At 27.1% G+C, this 18,399-nt stretch overlaps 2 protein-coding genes across 2 annotated transcripts; both read left to right on the forward strand.

Annotated features, from left to right (window-relative positions):
• The first annotated feature begins 6,301 nt into the window (after nucleotides 1–6,301).
• LOC122850619 (chaoptin-like) lies at nucleotides 6,302–10,810 on the forward strand. Its single transcript, XM_044149751.1, has 2 exons — nucleotides 6,302–6,453; nucleotides 6,615–10,810. Exon 2 carries the CDS (start codon nucleotides 6,617–6,619, stop codon nucleotides 10,808–10,810), a length of 4,194 nt encoding a protein of 1,397 aa, XP_044005686.1. The 5' UTR covers nucleotides 6,302–6,453; nucleotides 6,615–6,616.
• Nucleotides 10,811–13,815: 3,005 nt separating this feature from the next.
• Nucleotides 13,816–17,546, forward strand: LOC122849547 (insulin-like growth factor-binding protein complex acid labile subunit). Its single transcript, XM_044148283.1, has 3 exons — nucleotides 13,816–13,891; nucleotides 14,337–14,488; nucleotides 14,670–17,546. Exon 3 carries the CDS (start codon nucleotides 14,672–14,674, stop codon nucleotides 17,351–17,353), a length of 2,682 nt encoding a protein of 893 aa, XP_044004218.1. The 5' UTR covers nucleotides 13,816–13,891; nucleotides 14,337–14,488; nucleotides 14,670–14,671; the 3' UTR covers nucleotides 17,354–17,546.
• The last annotated feature ends 853 nt before the right edge of the window (nucleotides 17,547–18,399 follow it).

An 18,399-nucleotide genomic window follows, 5' to 3' on the forward strand; every position in this document is an offset into this window, starting at 1 on the left:
ATGTGATTTATTTTTTGATCACATTTTAATTTGAAAACTTTATATTTTTTGATCACATTATGTGATTATTCTATCAATGTGATCAATAAATAAATCACATAATGTGATCAAAATATGATCTTTCTAATTTAAATCACATTTTATTTTGATCACATTATGTGATTTATTTATTAATTACATTGATAGAATAATCACATAATTTGATCGAAAAAAAAATAAAAGGTTTTCAAAATAAAATTTTAACAAACAATAAATCACATTATGTTATCAAAAATATAAAACTGATTTTAAATTAAAATTGATCATTTTGTCATAATTAGTGTGAGTGCTGTGTGTGTGAGTAATGCAGCTGCGCATTCATCCAGCGAATTTAAGGATTTAGCTCTATCTGGCGTTCGAATTTTGAATTAATTAAAAAAACAAAAACATTTTAATCCATGGCGCGTAAACACACACGTGGGTTCAGACGCCATAATGATAATAATTCACGACGCTCGATTCTCATTGGTCAACTTAAAACGTTAATAACTCAGTCACAAAGCGTCGTAGACCCAAACTGTAAAAACATTTACTATTTAAAATTTCACGTACAATCTCGTAGTATACCTAGTGTTCGCCATTTACGCTTCATCCTGTATGTATAGTATATCTGAAAAACTAAATTCGTTCAAGACCCTACTAGTGTTTAAATAAATAAATAAATGAGTAAATAAATTAAATGGAAAAAAAGGAATAATGGAATAAGTATAAAGCCTGAAGACTATAAATAGCTAGTTTTTTATAGCAAAATTTTTATTTATATGCTATTCAAATCACAAAACGAAACATAATTTTTAAAATGTTTATTTTATTTTTTCATACAAATGATGAGTTATGGCATTACAAAAATATGCAGAGAAAGTCTTTGAGTTTTTAATAATAAACATTAGTATATGAAGCAATGATTGAAAATGACATTTCTCTATTAATTATTTTTATATTTTTTTTTCCTGAGTGTATACAAACTTTGACAAAATATTCCTAGGAAAATTGATAAATAGATTTGTAATAATGTAACAATAAATTTTATTATTATTTTAAATTTATAATGATAGTGTCAATATTTATTCACATATATATATATATTTATTTGAGTTTTTTATTACAGTAGTGTAACTTTAAAATTGCATTTATATTTTTTAATTTTAATATTATTCACTAATTAATCAAATTATGAGTTTTTCATATAGTAAATTACAAAATCAAGCAGAGACAGTAGTTGAATATCAAATGACAAGAAACGTTGGAATACTTGGAAATTATTGTTTTTTCAGATTACAAATCATTATGTTAATTTATTAATAAATATATTCATGAAAGCAAGGTTCATTTTTTCTAATATCATATTTCAATATTAAGTTATTGAAAATTCAAATACAATTCAGTTAGAGATTTCAATACGTTGAATATTGTTGGTGAAAGAAATGTTAAATTATTATCACTGATATCTAAATATCTGAGATTGCACAAATGATTGAAACTACTAGGCTCAAGATATGTCAGTATATTTGACTTTAAAATCAAGCGAGTTGGCGATTCCAGACCACTGAATATTTCTCGTGGAAGATTTGTTAAATTTCTGTTAGCCATATTAATTTCCTCGGTATCAGAATCGTCACACACACTTTTTGTGTAAAAAGCAGAACTTGAATTACATAAATATTTTAAGAATTTTGTTGCTGAAACATTTAATAATAACAACATAAGATTTAATAAAAGAAACATTTTTTTTTTTGATAATCCATTGAGATTAAAAATTTAACTTACGTCTCATTATTCGTCGTCTCAACTTCTTGACACACGACAACCCAATGACTCAATTCTTGATATTTTATTCATATTTTTTAATAACTATTTAGACAATAAAGAGTTGATATTTATTACTGCACCGCAATAATTGTTAATTGTATTTTTAAATAAAATTTCATTGTCACAATATTAAAATAAAATAAATAAATTAGCTCACTAATTGAATTTTCGAACTAAAAAATATTAGGTATATTTAATCAGTAATAAAAAAAAAAAAATATTATTATTTGTTGGAGCGAAAAAAAGAAGTGAATTTTATAGAAAATTTATTTAAATAATAAATATCATCAAATTATTATTGTGCACGTGAAATATATGTCATTTTTTATATTATCTGATTTATAATTTTTACATCATATTATTTACACGCATATTAATATATCAATTAATATTCAGTTTAATAATTTTTACTCACCCCAATGAGACAAACGATGAGGATTGCACTTATGATGCCAATAATGGCTATACAGTAATGGTCATCAGTCAACACTGGCCATTAATTCTTGACTCTTAAAAAAGGAGCTTGAATCATCAAAATATATTTTAAATGTGAGTGCTGAAACATACATACAATCACAACAATTATAATATCTGAAATTAAAAACAAAACATTTGGTTATTAATTAATATCGAAATGAAAAATGTATAAACTATTACTTTGGGTTGTTGATTGGTCATGTCATATTATTTCGATACAAATTTGTTTCCAGTCTTTTGATTGGATTGGCCACGTTGTTTTCACGCTGTCTCTCTAAAATTATCACAATAATCAATTAAAAATGAATATATACATTAAAATTATTTTCAATTAGTCTATTTCGAAATACTTTTTCTAATTAGCAAACATTTTTCGTTCATTTTTTTACATATGTACGTGTATGAATGCAAACCTTTTTGTTCTATTTAATTTTCAAATGTTTATCGTTAAAATAGACATTTATATGATAGAAATTTCAAAAATAAACGTGTTATAGTCGAGTCGAAGTATTATTGTATAATTTTCTGGGTTTTGGATCTATTAAACTTTGATTAAAAGAGTCTGTTAAAAATTATAATAAATAATTTACCTATAAAATAGTATATAACAAATTAACTTGACGTCACTTGATGTTACTTAGGACGTAAAACTTTTGGGTCCTTTTGCTATTTTCTACAGCACAAAATAATGTAAATATGTCTCGATGTCTCTCTATTTAACTTTTTTAAACAACACTTCATTTGGATTCAAACAAACTACAAAATCTTGAGGCAGGTTGTTTCGATGGTTTATCAGAACTTCAGGAACTTTATCTCAGCAGCAACAAACTGAAAACTTTATCAAAAGATATTTTTAATGGTTTATCAAGTCTCCGTATTCTAAATTTAAATTCGAATGGACTACAACACCTCGAGTGTGGTATTTTCAATGGTTTATCACAACTTGAGGAACTTGATATCACTGAAAATGAATTGACCAATTTATCAAAGGATATATTTAATGGCCTCTCAGAATCTTTATCATCTCGATTACAATCTGAATTAACTCAATAATTTTGAAATAAAAGTATCCATATTAACTGTAACTATAATGGTGTTCAATTATATTACCTCAATTTAAATTTATTTTTATCTATATACATGTATTATAAATTAATTGATATCTCTAGACTTCTTGCTTGAGTCCTTTTGTGAAAACACAATTTTTTAAAATCTTTATGTATTTTATTTTTTCATACAAATGATGAGTTATGACAATACAAAAATATGCAAAAAAAGTACTTGAATTTTTATCAGTTATTACGATAAACGTTATCGTATTATGCATTCATTGAAAACGGCATTTTCTTTGTCAGATATTTTTTTTTCTTGAATTCCTTTCTCGAGTGTATTCAAGTTTGACAAAATCTTTGACAAAATACAATAAATTGTATTATCATTTGAAATTTATAATAATAAATCATACTATAGTATCTGTTTTTATTAATTTATTTTCAAATAGAGAGAGTCAGTGTGAATGGCATTAACACAAGCTTTACATTCAAGAATCAAGATTCAAGACGGGCCGTTTCTATCCACATTTCTATGAATGGTGGCACACAAAAGTACGCTTTTTTTTTTTTTGAAGGCACATTTTTTATAATTTCTATTTTCATATGTTTTTAAAACATTTTAAATCCAAAACATTTTAGAATGTTTTTTTTTTTTTTTTCAATGCGATAAGCCCTCTTGCTTTGAATGATCTCAGTTCTTGAATTTATTATTTTACGATGTTCTTATCATTTTATTTTTATCATGTTTATGTTATGGATATTATGTTTCGGAATGGAAGTATTTTTTTCTCTGTTAAACGCATTAAGTACAAAATAAGAAACTTTTTCTAAAATATTCACTCTGTATAATACAATTTTAATTAGTGTCGATTGCCATTGAAATTAATTATTAGAATTGATTTTCGTTAAATTATAAATAAAAAGCACTCATACAGCAGTTGTTCTTATTTTTTAGAATTTTTTGAAATATATAAGATTTCCTGGGATAGTCGCTTGCAGTTTTAATTTATCCTGCAAAATATATGAATTCACTATATGAATTTAGAAAAATGTTCATATCTTCTGAAATAATATAGATAGGATGTTCGTATTAGAACCAAATTGAAGCCTAGAAGAAATACTACAACCAAGAATAGGAAAAAAATATATTCATTGTTAATAAATTAGTTATCAACAAAAAATGTTTTTGCAAAAATTTTAAAATCAAAATATTAAGAAAACTAAAAACAAATCGTGGATGCGATTTTTTGCCTAGACATTTAAAATTGCAAAATCTATATAATTAAGAGGTAGTTTTTTTTTTGCTATAGAAAGAAATTTGTTAATTAAGAAAAAAACAAAATTTACGTTTTTTTATACCTCTCATAACTTTTTAAAAAATTAACTTATATATTTCCATTTGGTCTCAAATTGTTGGCCTTTTAAATACCGAGAGCCACACTTTCTTGATAAAAAACGCTCCGAGCTCGCGTTAATTAGTTATCAACAATTGTTTATAATAATAAGTAGTGCCTGGTATGTTCTAATAAAAAAATAGACATGAAGGATTGCTTTTAACGATTTTTTAGAAGAGAGTGTGGCTATCAGAAATTTAATCAGGAATTTTTTGGGCTTTACAAATTTTTTCTATGTTTATTTGTTGAAAAGTTATTGAAAGTATAAACAACTAACAATTTAAATTTTAACACTGTTTTTTGACAAAAAAGGGATGCGCGCATTTTTAAGTTAAAATTTGCTTGGTCGATAAAATAGTTATTTAAATTATCACGTTATTATTAAAAAAAGAAAAAAAAATTGCCACGGAAAAATTTTTTTAAATAAAAGTATTAAACAAAATGATTTGAAAAAAAAAAATTGTTCAGTTAAAAAAAAAGTAAATTTAACGATTTATTTTTTTAATATTTGTATTGATTTACTTCTTGAACAAATCTAATACATAGCCACATACCACATGTACATAGAATTATAGCAACACTGAAGACGGCCTTCGAGCCCTTTATGTACCCTTATACTAACACAACTTTCTGTCCATCTCTGTCATAGTGTCATTCTCGTCATCACCAAAAATAATTAATTAATAACGTACGGTTTTAACAAAAAATTTTTATCACCTGTTGCAGTTTAAGATAATTATTTTCATAGTTTCAAAGAGTGTCTGTGATTAACAAGGTCTTGACTGGACTCACCCATCACTTTTACAATAAAGAAATCAAAGAAATCTACTGTTGTCACGTAAATAGCTGGTTACATTCTTTTGGCTATTTTCATTAGTGACGTAGGTAAGTGAAAAATCATGCAACACTTTTAATTTTAAATTTGTATAAATTTTAAATTACATCAATAGTATATTTGTAAATTAAAATGAAATATAAAAATATGAATTTTATATTCTCGTGGATCTATAAAAAATATATTTTTTGTGTTCACAATATTTTAGTAAAAAAAAATATTGTTATTTTTGTCATTAATAGCTGTCACTAATCGACTGTAATGTCAATATCGATTAATCACATTAAATCTTGTAAAAAATAAAAAGAAAAAAAAAAACAAAAATAAAGTTTACATATATTTTTTTAAAATAATAATATTATTTTCTTTAAAATAATAATAATTAATGATAATGGTTTATTTTTTTTTTTCTCTGGAATTAATCTTTAAAAAAATATATGTAGAACTTTATTTTATGTAATGAAATTTTGATGTAAATACTTATTTATCGTAATAATTTATATTAATAATTTATTACATCAGTTATTTAAATACATTTTGACATATAATATTTGTTGATACTATCCAATTGGTTAAATAAAAAAAAAATACTTTCATAAATTTATTTTACACAATATTGTAGACAATGTATAATATATATTTTTGTTATCAGCTAACAAAAATAATAATGATGATTTCTTTTTTTTTATTTTCAGATTTTCAAATATTGTTATATTGTGTAATCACCGCATCATCTTAATCAACAAGTATCCATTAAACATTAAAAAGCAATTTCACTATCAGAGCTGGACTACCTGATCATCATTAGGACATTGATATCTATATTGACACACTGACAATATTTCAAGTAAGTAGATGTATTCATAATTAGTTCAAAGTAACGTTAAAACTACAAATGAGCACTGACATCATACGTATGACGTTGACAATCAGCATCTACTTGATCAGTATAATTTTGTGTTGATAAAACTCAAATATAAAATTTTCAAAAATTTATTTATGTTTTAGTTATGGATACAAATATATCAACAGCTTCAACTATTAAAAGTCATAATAAATACTTTTGTAATCAAGAGTCACCTTATTATGATAAAGAAATTTGTGAGTTGCTGTGTAATAATGCTGAAAAAGATGAAATAGACATTAGTGAGAAAGAATTAACTATTCTTCCAAGAGATTTATTCCATGGTCTCGAGAATCTTGAACTTGAGAAATTAAATATCAGCAAGAACAAGCTGACGACACTACCAAAAGATATCTTCAAGCCTCTTGATAATCTTCGTAAGTTACAAATAAATTCCAACGAATTAAATTATCTAGATTCAAGTATTTTCTATGATTTATTACAACTCAAAAAACTTGATCTCAGTGAAAACAAACTGACAGCATTATCAAAAGATATATTTAATGGTCTACAAGATCTATGTGTTCTACGTTTGAATTCAAATCAACTAAGTTACCTTGAGCCAGGTATTTTTGATGATTTATTAAGCCTAAATAATCTTTATATCAGCAAAAACAATCTCACAGTTTTATCAAAAGATATATTTAGTAATTTAAAAGAGCTTGAAACTCTTGATTTAGGCTCGAACAAACTACAAAAACTCGAGTCAGGTTGTTTTGATAGTTTATCACAACTTGACTCACTTAATATTGGAAACAACGCTCTGACAACATTATCCAGAGGTGTATTCAATAATCTTGAAAATCTTGTGGAACTAGATCTAAATTCAAACAAACTGCATAATCTTGAGTCAGGTTGGTTCAATGGTTTATCACAGCTTGTGGAGCTTAAAATCGACAACAACGGTCTGACAACATTGTCCAAAGGTGTATTTATTGATCTTGAAAATCTTACGACACTAATTTTGGATTCAAACAATCTACAAAATCTCGAGTCAGGTTGCTTCAATGGTTTATCACAACTTGAGGAACTTAATATCAGCAACAACAGTTTGACAACATTACCTGAAGGTGTGTTTCATAGTCTTGAAAATCTTGAGTCACTACATTTGGATTCAAACAAACTCCAAAATCTCAAGTCAGGTTGTTTTGATGGTCTAACAAAACTTGAGCTGCTCAGTATCAAAGACAACAGTCTGACATCATTATCCAAAGGTCTATTTATTGGTCTTGAAAATCTTGAGACACTAGAATTGGAATCAAACAAACTCCAAAATCTCGAGCCAGGTTGTTTCGATGGTCTAAGGAAACTTAAGCTGCTCGATATAAATAACAACAGCCTGACAGAATTATCTAAAGGTATATTTTTTGATCTTGAAAATCTTTTTTTTCTTGGTTTACAATCGAACAAACTACAAAATCTTGAGTCAGGTTGTTTCGATAGTTTATCGCAACTTGAACTGCTTGATGTCAGAGACAACAGTTTGACAACATTATCCACAGGTTTATTGAATAGTCTTAAAAACCTTGAGTTACTCTATTTGAGTTTCAACAAACTGCACAATCTTGAGGTAGGCTGCTTCAATGGTTTATCACAACTTGGGGAGTTGAGTATCAAAAACAACAGCCTGACATCATTATCCAAAGATTTATTTATTGGTCTTGAAAATCTTCAGAAACTATATTTAGATTCAAACAAACTAGAAAGACTTGAGCCAGGTTGTTTCAATGGTTTATCGAAAGTTAAGGAACTTACTCTCAGCAATCACAGTTTGACAAAATTAGCCAAAGGTGTATCTATTGGTCTTGAAAATCTTCAGAGACTATATTTAGATTCAAACAAACTAGAAAGCCTTGAGCCAGGTTGTTTCGATGGTTTAACAAAACTTGAGCTGCTTCAGATCAGCAACAACAATTTGACAACATTATCCAAAGATATATTTATTGGTCTTGAAAATTTTAAAACACTAGATCTGGAATCAAACAAACTACAAAATCTCGAACCAGGTTGTTTCGATGGTTTATCACATCTTGAGTATCTCAGTTTCAAAAACAATAGTCTGACAACAATATCCAAAGGTGTATTTAATGATCTTAAAAATCTCAGGATACTACATTTGGAATCGAACAAATTACAAAAATTCGAGACAGGTTGTTTTGATGGTTTATCGCAGCTCATGTCGCTCCGTGTCGACAACAACAGTCTGACATTATTAGCCACAGGTGTATTTAATGATCTTGGAAATCTTTTGGAACTAAATTTAGATTCAAACAAACTGCAAAATCTTGAGTCAGGTTGCTTCAATGGTTTATCGCGACTTGAAAAGCTTGATATTAGAAACAACAGCTTGACAATATTATCCAAAGGTATATTTATTGGTCTTGAAAATCTTCAGCAACTATCTTTGCATTCAAACAAACTAGAAACTCTTGAGTCAGGTTGTTGCGATGGTTTATCAAAAGTTAAGTGCCTCAATTTCAGCTACCAAAGTTTGACAACATTATCCAAAGGTGTATTCATTAGGCTTAAAAATCTTGAGACACTAAATTTAAATTCAAACAAACTACAAATTCTTGAATCAGGTTGTTTCGATGGTTTATCAAATCTCAAATGGCTCAGTGTTGAACACAACAGTCTGACAATTTTATCCAAAGGTGTATTTGATGGTCTTAAAAATCTTAAGCAACTACATTTAAAATTCAACAAACTAGAAAATCTTGAGTCAGGTTGTTTCAATGGTTTATCAAAAGTTGAGCGCCTCAATATCAGCAACAACAGCCTGACAACATTATCCAAAGGTATATTCGTTGGTCTTGAAAATCTTAGGACACTAGATTTAGAATTAAACAAACTACCAAGTCTTGAGACAGGTTGTTTTGATGGTTTATCACATCTTGAATGGCTCGGTGTCGGAAACAATAGCCTGACAACACTATCTGAAGGTGTATTTGATGGTCTTAAAAATCTTAACATACTAGATTTGGGATCAAACAAACTACAAAATCTTGAGTCAGGTTGTTTTAATGGTTTATCACATGTTCGATGGGTTGGTGTTGGAAACAATAGTCTGACAACATTATCCAAAAGTGTATTTAATGATCTTAAGAATATTAGAATACTAGATTTAGAATCAAACAAACTACAAAAACTCGAGTCAGGTTGTTTCGATGGTTTATCACAACTTAAGTCCCTTAGTATACAAAACAACAGTCTGACAACATTATCCAAAGATATATTTAATGATCTTGAAAATCTTAGGACACTAGATTTAGAATTAAACAAACTACAAAGACTTGAGACAGGTTGCTTCAATGGTTTATCACGACTTGAGGAGCTTAATATCGGCAAAGGCAGTTTGACAACATTATCCAAAGGTGTATTCAATAGTCTTGAAAATCTTGAGTCACTATATTTGGGTTCAAACAAACTACAAAATCTCGAGTCAGGTTGTTTCGATGGTCTAATAAAACTTGAAGGGCTTCACATCGACACCAACCATTTGACATCTTTATCAAAAGATATATTTAATGGTCTACAAAATCTACGTCATCTATTCTTGAATTCAAATGAACTGAGTTACTTTGAGCCAGGTATTTTCGGTGATTTATTGAACCTTTATATGCTTGTTATCAGCGAAAACAATCTCACAACTTTATCGAAAGATATTTTTAGCAATTTGAAAAAGCTTTATTTTCTTCAATTAGGATCCAACAAACTAATAAATCTTGAGGCAGGTTGTTTCAACGGTTTACCACAACTTACTTCACTTGACATGAGCAGTAACAATCTGACAACTTTATCGAAAGATATATTTTGTAGTTTAAAAAAGCTTCGTTATCTTCATTTAAATTCGAACGAACTGTACAATCTTGAGTCAGTTTGCTTCAATGGTTTATCACAACTTAAGAAGCTTAATATCGGCAATAACAGTCTGACAACATTGTCCAACGGTGTATTTAATAGTCTTGAAAATCTGGAAAAACTATGTTTGGATTCAAACAAACTGCAAAATCTTGAGGGAGGTTGTTTCGTTGGTTTATCACAACTTCAGAAACTTTATCTCAGCAGCAACAAACTGAAAACTTTATCAAAAGATATTTTTAATGGTTTATCAAGTCTCCGTATTCTAAATTTAAATTCGAATGGACTACAAAACCTTGAGTGTGGTATTTTCAATGGTTTATCACAACTTGAAGAACTTGATATCACTGAAAATGAATTGACCAATTTATCAAAGGATATATTTAATGGCCTCTCAGAATCTTTATCATCTCGATTACGTTCTGAATTAACTGAATAATTTTGAAATAAAAGTATCCATATTAACTGTAACTAATGGTGTTCAATTATATTACCTCAATTTAAATTAATTTCTATCTATATGTATGTATTATTAATTAATTGATATTTAATTTGTATTCATACGTTTTTGTTTATTATACATTTTGTATAGTGTTATATGAAAAACTGAATTTGTTGAAGACCCTACCAGTTTTGTTTAACCAGTTGGGTTTTTAACTAAATAAGACTCAAGACTATGAATAGCTAGTTTGTTATGGCAATATTTTTATTTAAATGTATTTAAATCACAAAATATAAAACATTTGACATAACAAAAATATGCAGAAAAAGTAGTTGACATTTCAATAATAAACGTTAGTACATGAAGCAATTATTATAAATGGCATTTCCTGATTCTATTCCTCAATGAATTCCTTAATTATTATTATTTTTTTTACCTGTAATAATTATTAGTAATAATTTATTACAAGTTTGTATTAATTTTACTAGGAAGATTTTGCCAAACTTGTATACACTCAGGAAAAAAAAAAAATAATAATTAAGGAATTCATTGAGGAATAGGATCAGGAAATGCCATTTATAATAAACCTTCATAAACCAATGTCAACTTACTGTTATGTCAAATGTTTCATATTTTGTGATTTGAAAACATTTAAATAAAAATATTGCCATAATGAAAAATAATAATAATTTATTACTAATAATATAACAATAAATTGTATTATCATTTAAAATTTATAATGACAGTGTCAGTATTTATTCATTAGTGAAAATTATATAGCTTGTTTATGGCAATGTTTTTTAAGATACAGGATTGAACATCAAGTTTTTTAACATCAAACAAGTTTTTCATAGTAAATTACAAAATCAAGCAAAGACAGTAGTTGAATCTTAAATGATACCATATGACAAGAAACGTTGAAATACTTGGAAAGTATTTTTTTTTTCGATTACAAACCACTATGTTAATAAATAAATATAAATAATAAAAATAACAAATATATTCATGAAAGCAAGGTTTATTTTTTATAATATCATATTTTAATATTAGGTTATTGAAAAATTCAAATACAAATAATTCAGTTAGTAAGATTTCAATACGTTGAATATTGTTGGTGAAAGAAATGTTAAATTATTATTACTGATATCTAAATATCTGACATTGCACAAATGATTGAAACTACTAGGCTTAAGATATGTCAGTATATTTGGCTTTGAAATCAAACGAGTTGGTGATTCCAGATCACTGAATATTTCTTGTGGAAGATTTGTTAAATTTCTGTTAGCCATATTAATTTCCTCGGTATCAGAATCGTCACACACACTTTTTGTGTAAAAGGCAGAACTTGAATTACAAAAATATTTAAAAAATTTTGATGCTGAAACATTTAATAATAACAATATAAAATTTAATAAAAAAAAATATTTTTTTTTTTCGATAATCTATTGAGATTAAAAATTTAACTTACTTCCGTTTCTAGTCATCTCGACTTTTTGACACACGACAATTCTTGACGCACAATTTATATTTTTTATCATCCTATTTTATTTATATTTTTTAATAAACATTTAGACAATAAAGAGTTGATATTTATTACTGCACCGAAATAATTGTCAATTGTATTTTTAAATAAAATCTCATTGTCACAATATTAAAATATATAAAATACATTAATTATAATAAATCAATTAGCTCACTAATTGAATTTTGGAAGTAAAAATATTTAACCAGTAATAAAAGAAAAAAATATTATTATTTGTTGGAGCGAAAAAAAAAGTGAATTTTATAGACAATTTATTTAATTGATATTACTGAAAATGAATAAACCAATTTATCAAACGATATATTTAATGGTTTCTTAGAATCTTTGTTATCTCGATTACGATCTGAATCAACTGAATAATTTTGAAATACAAGTATTTATATTTACTATAGCTATTGGTGCTTAATTATATTACCTTAATTTAAATTAATCTCTATCTACATATTAAATATTATTATAATTAATTGATATTTAATTTGGACTCATACATTTTTGTTTATCATATGTATAGTATATCTGAAAAACTGAATTCGTTGAAGACCCTACCAGTTTTGTTTAACCAGTTGGGTTTTTAACTAAATAAGACTCAAGACTATGAATAGCTAGTTTGTTATGGCATTATTTTTATTTAAATGTATTTAAATCACAAAATATAAAACATTTGACATAACAAAAATATGCAGAAAAAGTAGTTGACATTTCAATAATAAACGTTAGTACTTAAAGCAATTATTATAAATGGCATTTCCTGATTCTATTCCTCAATGAATTCCTTAATTATTATTATTTTTTTTTCCTGTAATAATTATTAGTAATAATTTATTACAAGTTTGTATTAATTTTACTAGGAAGATTTTGCCAAACTTGTATACACTCAGGAAAAATAATATTAATATGTATGTAAACATACCAAATGTATAAGGGTGCGAACTCAGACAAAGTAAAATTTGTTGTAAAACATTAGCGTAATGGCATCATATGCAAAAATAACAAAATTATAACTAAATTAACTAAATTATACTAAATTTATAAATTTATGCAAATCCGTCTCTCCGTGATGAGAAGACGCGCCATACTTGTTCTAAAATCGTTTGCAATAAATTTAGTGGTGAATTTTACAAGCCATTAGCCGCCATTTTAAAGCAAATTTTAGCTTGCCAACTGGACTATGAAGTATTGCTTTTTAAATAGAGAGCGTATACGCTGACGTCAGTGTGAATGGCCTTAAATTAAGGCCCTATTAATACAAGCTTTGCATTTGTTTACAATTTACATTGCTTGACAGTTTTCACTCAAGACGGCCTTTGAGTGCTTATACCAAACTGTCAAATAATTGAAGACGCACACGTGGTTTTTAATAAAAGTTTTATCACCTGTTGCAATCCAATAAAATTATTTCCACATGGTTTCAAAGAGTGTATGTTATTAACGAAGTCTTGACGGGACTCACCTGTCACTTTTACGTTAAAGTAATCTATAGGTTATAATCACGTAAATAGCTGGTTAAATTATTTTGGCTATTTTCCATTACTGAGGTAAGTGAAAAATCATTCAATAAGTACTTTTAATTTTCAATTTGTACTTATAAATTTTTAATTACATCAATAGTATATTTGTAAATTAAAATGAAAATTTAAATAATGTAGGTATATTGTTTACATTCTTGTAAATCTATAAAAAATATATTTTTCATGTTCACCATATTTTAGTATAAAAAAAAATATTGTTATTCATGTTACTAATAGTTGACAAGATTGCACGATTGTTTTGTCAATCGATTAGACACAATAAGCCTTATCAATCGTGAGAAGGAAAAAACAAAAATAAAATTATACATATATTTTTTAAACATAATGATATATTATTTTATCTTTGAAGACTAATTTTAATAAAAAAAAAAAAAAAAAAACATGATCATAGATCAATTTGTTATCAGCTAACAGAAACAATAATTATGATTAATTTTTTTTTTGTTTTCAGATTTTCAAATATCGTCATATTCTGTCACCACCACATCATATGCATCAACAAGTCTCTATTAAACATTAAAGAGTATTTTTACTATCAGAGCTGAACAAGTTGATTATTATTAAGACATTGATATCTATATTGACATATTGACATAATTTCAAGTGAGTAGATGTATTTATAATTTATTTGAAATAACATTAAAATCACAAATTAGCACTGACATTACACGTATGACTTTGACAATCAGCTTATTGTTTATATTTACTTATTCAGTATAATTTAGTGTTATTAAATCTCAAATATAAAATTTTCAAATATTTATTTATGTTAATTATGTTTCAGTTATGGATACAAATATTTCAACTTCAAGTATTAAAAGTCATAGTAAATACTTTTGTAACAAAGAGTCACCTTATTATGATCGGAAAACATGTGAGTTGCTGAGTAATAATGCTGAAAAATATAATATGAGCATTTTTGTGAGAGACTTAACTGTTCTTCCAAGTGATTTATTCGATGGACTCGAGAATCTTCAACTTAAGGAATTATATATCAACTGGAATAAGATGACAACACTGCCAAAAGATATCTTTAAACCTCTTGATGATCTTCGTACGTTACAAATAATGTTCACTGAACTGAAATATCTAGAGTCAAGTATTTTCTATGATTTATTGCAACTTGAAGAACTTAATCTCAATAACAACAAACTGACAGCATTATCAAAAGATATATTCAATGGTCTACAAGATCTACGTGTCCTACGTTTAAATTCAAACCAACTAAGTTACCTTGAGCCAGGTATTTTTGATGATTTATTAAGCCTAAATAGTCTTTATATCAATCAAAACAATCTCACATTTTTATCAAAAGATATATTTAGTAGTTTAAAACAGCTTTGCAGTCTTGATTTAGGCTCGAACAAACTACAAAATCTCGAGTCAGGTTGTTTCGATGGTTTATCAAAACTTGAGCGGCTTTATATCAAAAACAACAGTCTGACAACATTAGCCAAAGATATATTTAAAGATCTTAAAAATGTTAAGGAACTAAATTTAAATTCAAACAATCTACACAATCTTGAGGTAGGTTGCTTCAATGGTTTATCACGACTTGAGAAGCTCTATATTAAGAAAAATAGTTTGACAACATTATCCAAAAATGTATTTATTGGTCTTGAAAATCTTGAGACACTAGATTTGGAATCAAACAAACTACAAAATCTCGAGTCAGGTTGTTTCAATGGTTTATCAAAAGTTGAGCAACTTGATATCAGCAACCACAGCCTGACAACATTATCCAAAGGTGTATTCGTTGGTCTTGAAAATCTTAGGAGACTAGATTTGGAATCAAACAAATTACAAAATCTCAAGTCAGGTTGTTTCGATGGTTTATCACAACTTGAGCTGCTTGATATCAGCGACAACAATCTGACAACACTATCCAAAGGTATATTTAGTGGTCTTGAAAATCTTGAGACACTAGATTTGGAATCAAACAAACTACAAAATCTCGAGTCAGGTTGTTTCGTAGGTTTATCACATCTTGAATGGCTCAGTATCAAATATAACAGTCTGACAACATTATCTAAGGGTGTATTTAATGGTCTTGAAAATCTTGGGAAACTATTCTTCTATTCAAACAAACTACAAAATCTCGAGTCAGGTTGTTTCGATGGTTTATCACAACTTGAGCTGCTTGATATCAGCGACAACAATCTGACAACATTATCCAAAGGTATATTTAGTGGTCTTGAAAATCTTGGGAAACTATTCTTCCATTCAAACAAACTACAAAATTTCGAGTCAGGTTGTTTCGATGGTTTATCACAACTTGAGCTGCTTTTTATCAGCGACAACAATCTGACAACATTATCCAAAGGTATATTTAGTGGTCTTGAAAATCTTGGGAAACTATTCTTCCATTCAAACAAACTACAAAATCTCGAGTCAGGTTGTTTCGTAGGTTTATCACATCTTGAATGGCTCAGTATCAAATATAACAGTCTGACAACATTATCTAAGGGTGTATTTAATGGTCTTGAAAATCTTAAGACACTAGAATTGATATCAAACGACCTACAAATTCTCGAGTCAGGTTGTTTCGATGGTTTATCAAATCTTAGGTGGCTCAGTGTCGAAAACAACAACAATCTGCACAATCTTGAATCAGGTTGTTTCGATGGTTTACCACGACTTGAGGAGCTTCATATCAGCAACAACAGTCTGACAACATTAGCCAAAGATATATTTAATGGTCTTAAAAATGTTGAGGAACTATATTTGAATTCAAATAAACTCCAAAATCTCGAGTCAGGTTGTTTCGATGGCCTAACAAAACTTGATACTCTTAGTATCAGCGAAAACAATCTCACAACTTTATCAAGTGATATATTTGGGAGTTTAAAAGAGCTTCGTCATCTTGACTTAGATTCCAACAAACTAATAAATCTTGAGGCAGGTTGTTTCAACGGTTTATCGCAACTTATTTCGCTCGACATGAGCAGCAACAGTTTGACAACTTTATCGAAAGATATATTTTGTAATTTAGAAAATCTTCGTCGTCTCTATTTACATTTAAACAAACTGCACAATTTCGAGTCAGCTTGCTTCAATGGTTTATTACGACTTGAGGAGCTTAATATTGGCAATAACAGTCTGACAACATTGTCCAACGGTGTATTCAATAGTCTTGGAAATCTGCAAATACTACATTTGGATTCAAACAAACTGCAAAATCTTGAGGCAGGTTGTTTCGTTGGTTTATCACAACTTCAGAAACTTTATCTCAGCAGCAACAAACTGAAAACTTTATCAAAAAATATTTTTAATGGTTTACATAGTCTCCGTATTCTAAATTTAAATTCGAATGGACTACAAATCCTTAAGTTTGGTATTTTCAATGGTTTATCACAACTTGAAGAACTTGATATCACTAAAAATGAATTGACCAATTTATCAAAGGGTATTTTTAATGGTCTCTCAAAATCTTTATCATCTCGATTACGTTATCAATTAACTAAATAATTTTGAAATACAAATATTCATATTAAGTATAACTAATGGTTTGTAATTAATATTGAATTCGTACTTATACTTTTTTGTTTATTATGTATTGTATACCTGAAAAACTAGATCTGTTGAAGACCCTACTAGTGATTAAATAAATAAATGAATAAGTAAATAAATTGAATAAACAAAAAATAATAATGGAATAAGTATAGAGCCTGAAGACTATAAATAGCTAGTTTATTATAGCAAAATTTTCATTTATATATGCTATTCAAATCACAAAATAAAACATAATTTTTAAAATGTTTATTTATTTTATTTTTTCATACAAATGATGAGTTATGATATTACAAAAATATGCAGAAAAAGTAGTTAAATCTTTATCATTTATTACAATAAACGTTATCGTATTATGCATTCATTGAAAACGGCATTTTTTTAGTCAGATATTTTTTGTTTGGAATTTCTTTCAAGTTTAACAAAATCTTTTTAATGAAATTGATAAAAACTTTTAATAACATAACAATCATCAATTAAAATTTACAATAATAGTGTCAGTATTCATTAATTACTGAAAATTATATAGTTTATTATGGCATAGTTTTTTTATTTAAATGTTTTTTAAAATTTACAGAATTGAACATTATTTTTTTTTATTATAACAGTGTAACTTCAATACTGCAATTAGAGTTAAAGGAGATTGTAATTATATATTCAACAATATCATGACAAGAAACGTTGGATTGGAAAATGCTACAGCATAAATTTTATTTAAATATTTTTTAAATGACAAAGATGAATATAATTTTATTTAAAGTACAAAAATATTCAAAGGCAGTAATTGAATTAGTAATAACTTACAAGTAAAGGGCACTGTTTATTATTAATAATATTATACAGAACTAGTTTATTGGAGGTTTGTTGATTCATATTTTTATTTGAAATTAATTCTTTGTCATCTTCCATTAGATTAAATTTATTATGTTCAATATTGAGTAAATGAAGCTGCGTAAAGGTGTAAAAACTTCAGGCTTTAATGGGATTAAGATTGTTTGATTGTA

This window comes from Aphidius gifuensis, linkage group LG2, assembly GCF_014905175.1.
Source record: "Aphidius gifuensis isolate YNYX2018 linkage group LG2, ASM1490517v1, whole genome shotgun sequence".
Lineage (NCBI taxonomy): Eukaryota > Metazoa > Arthropoda > Insecta > Hymenoptera > Braconidae > Aphidius > Aphidius gifuensis.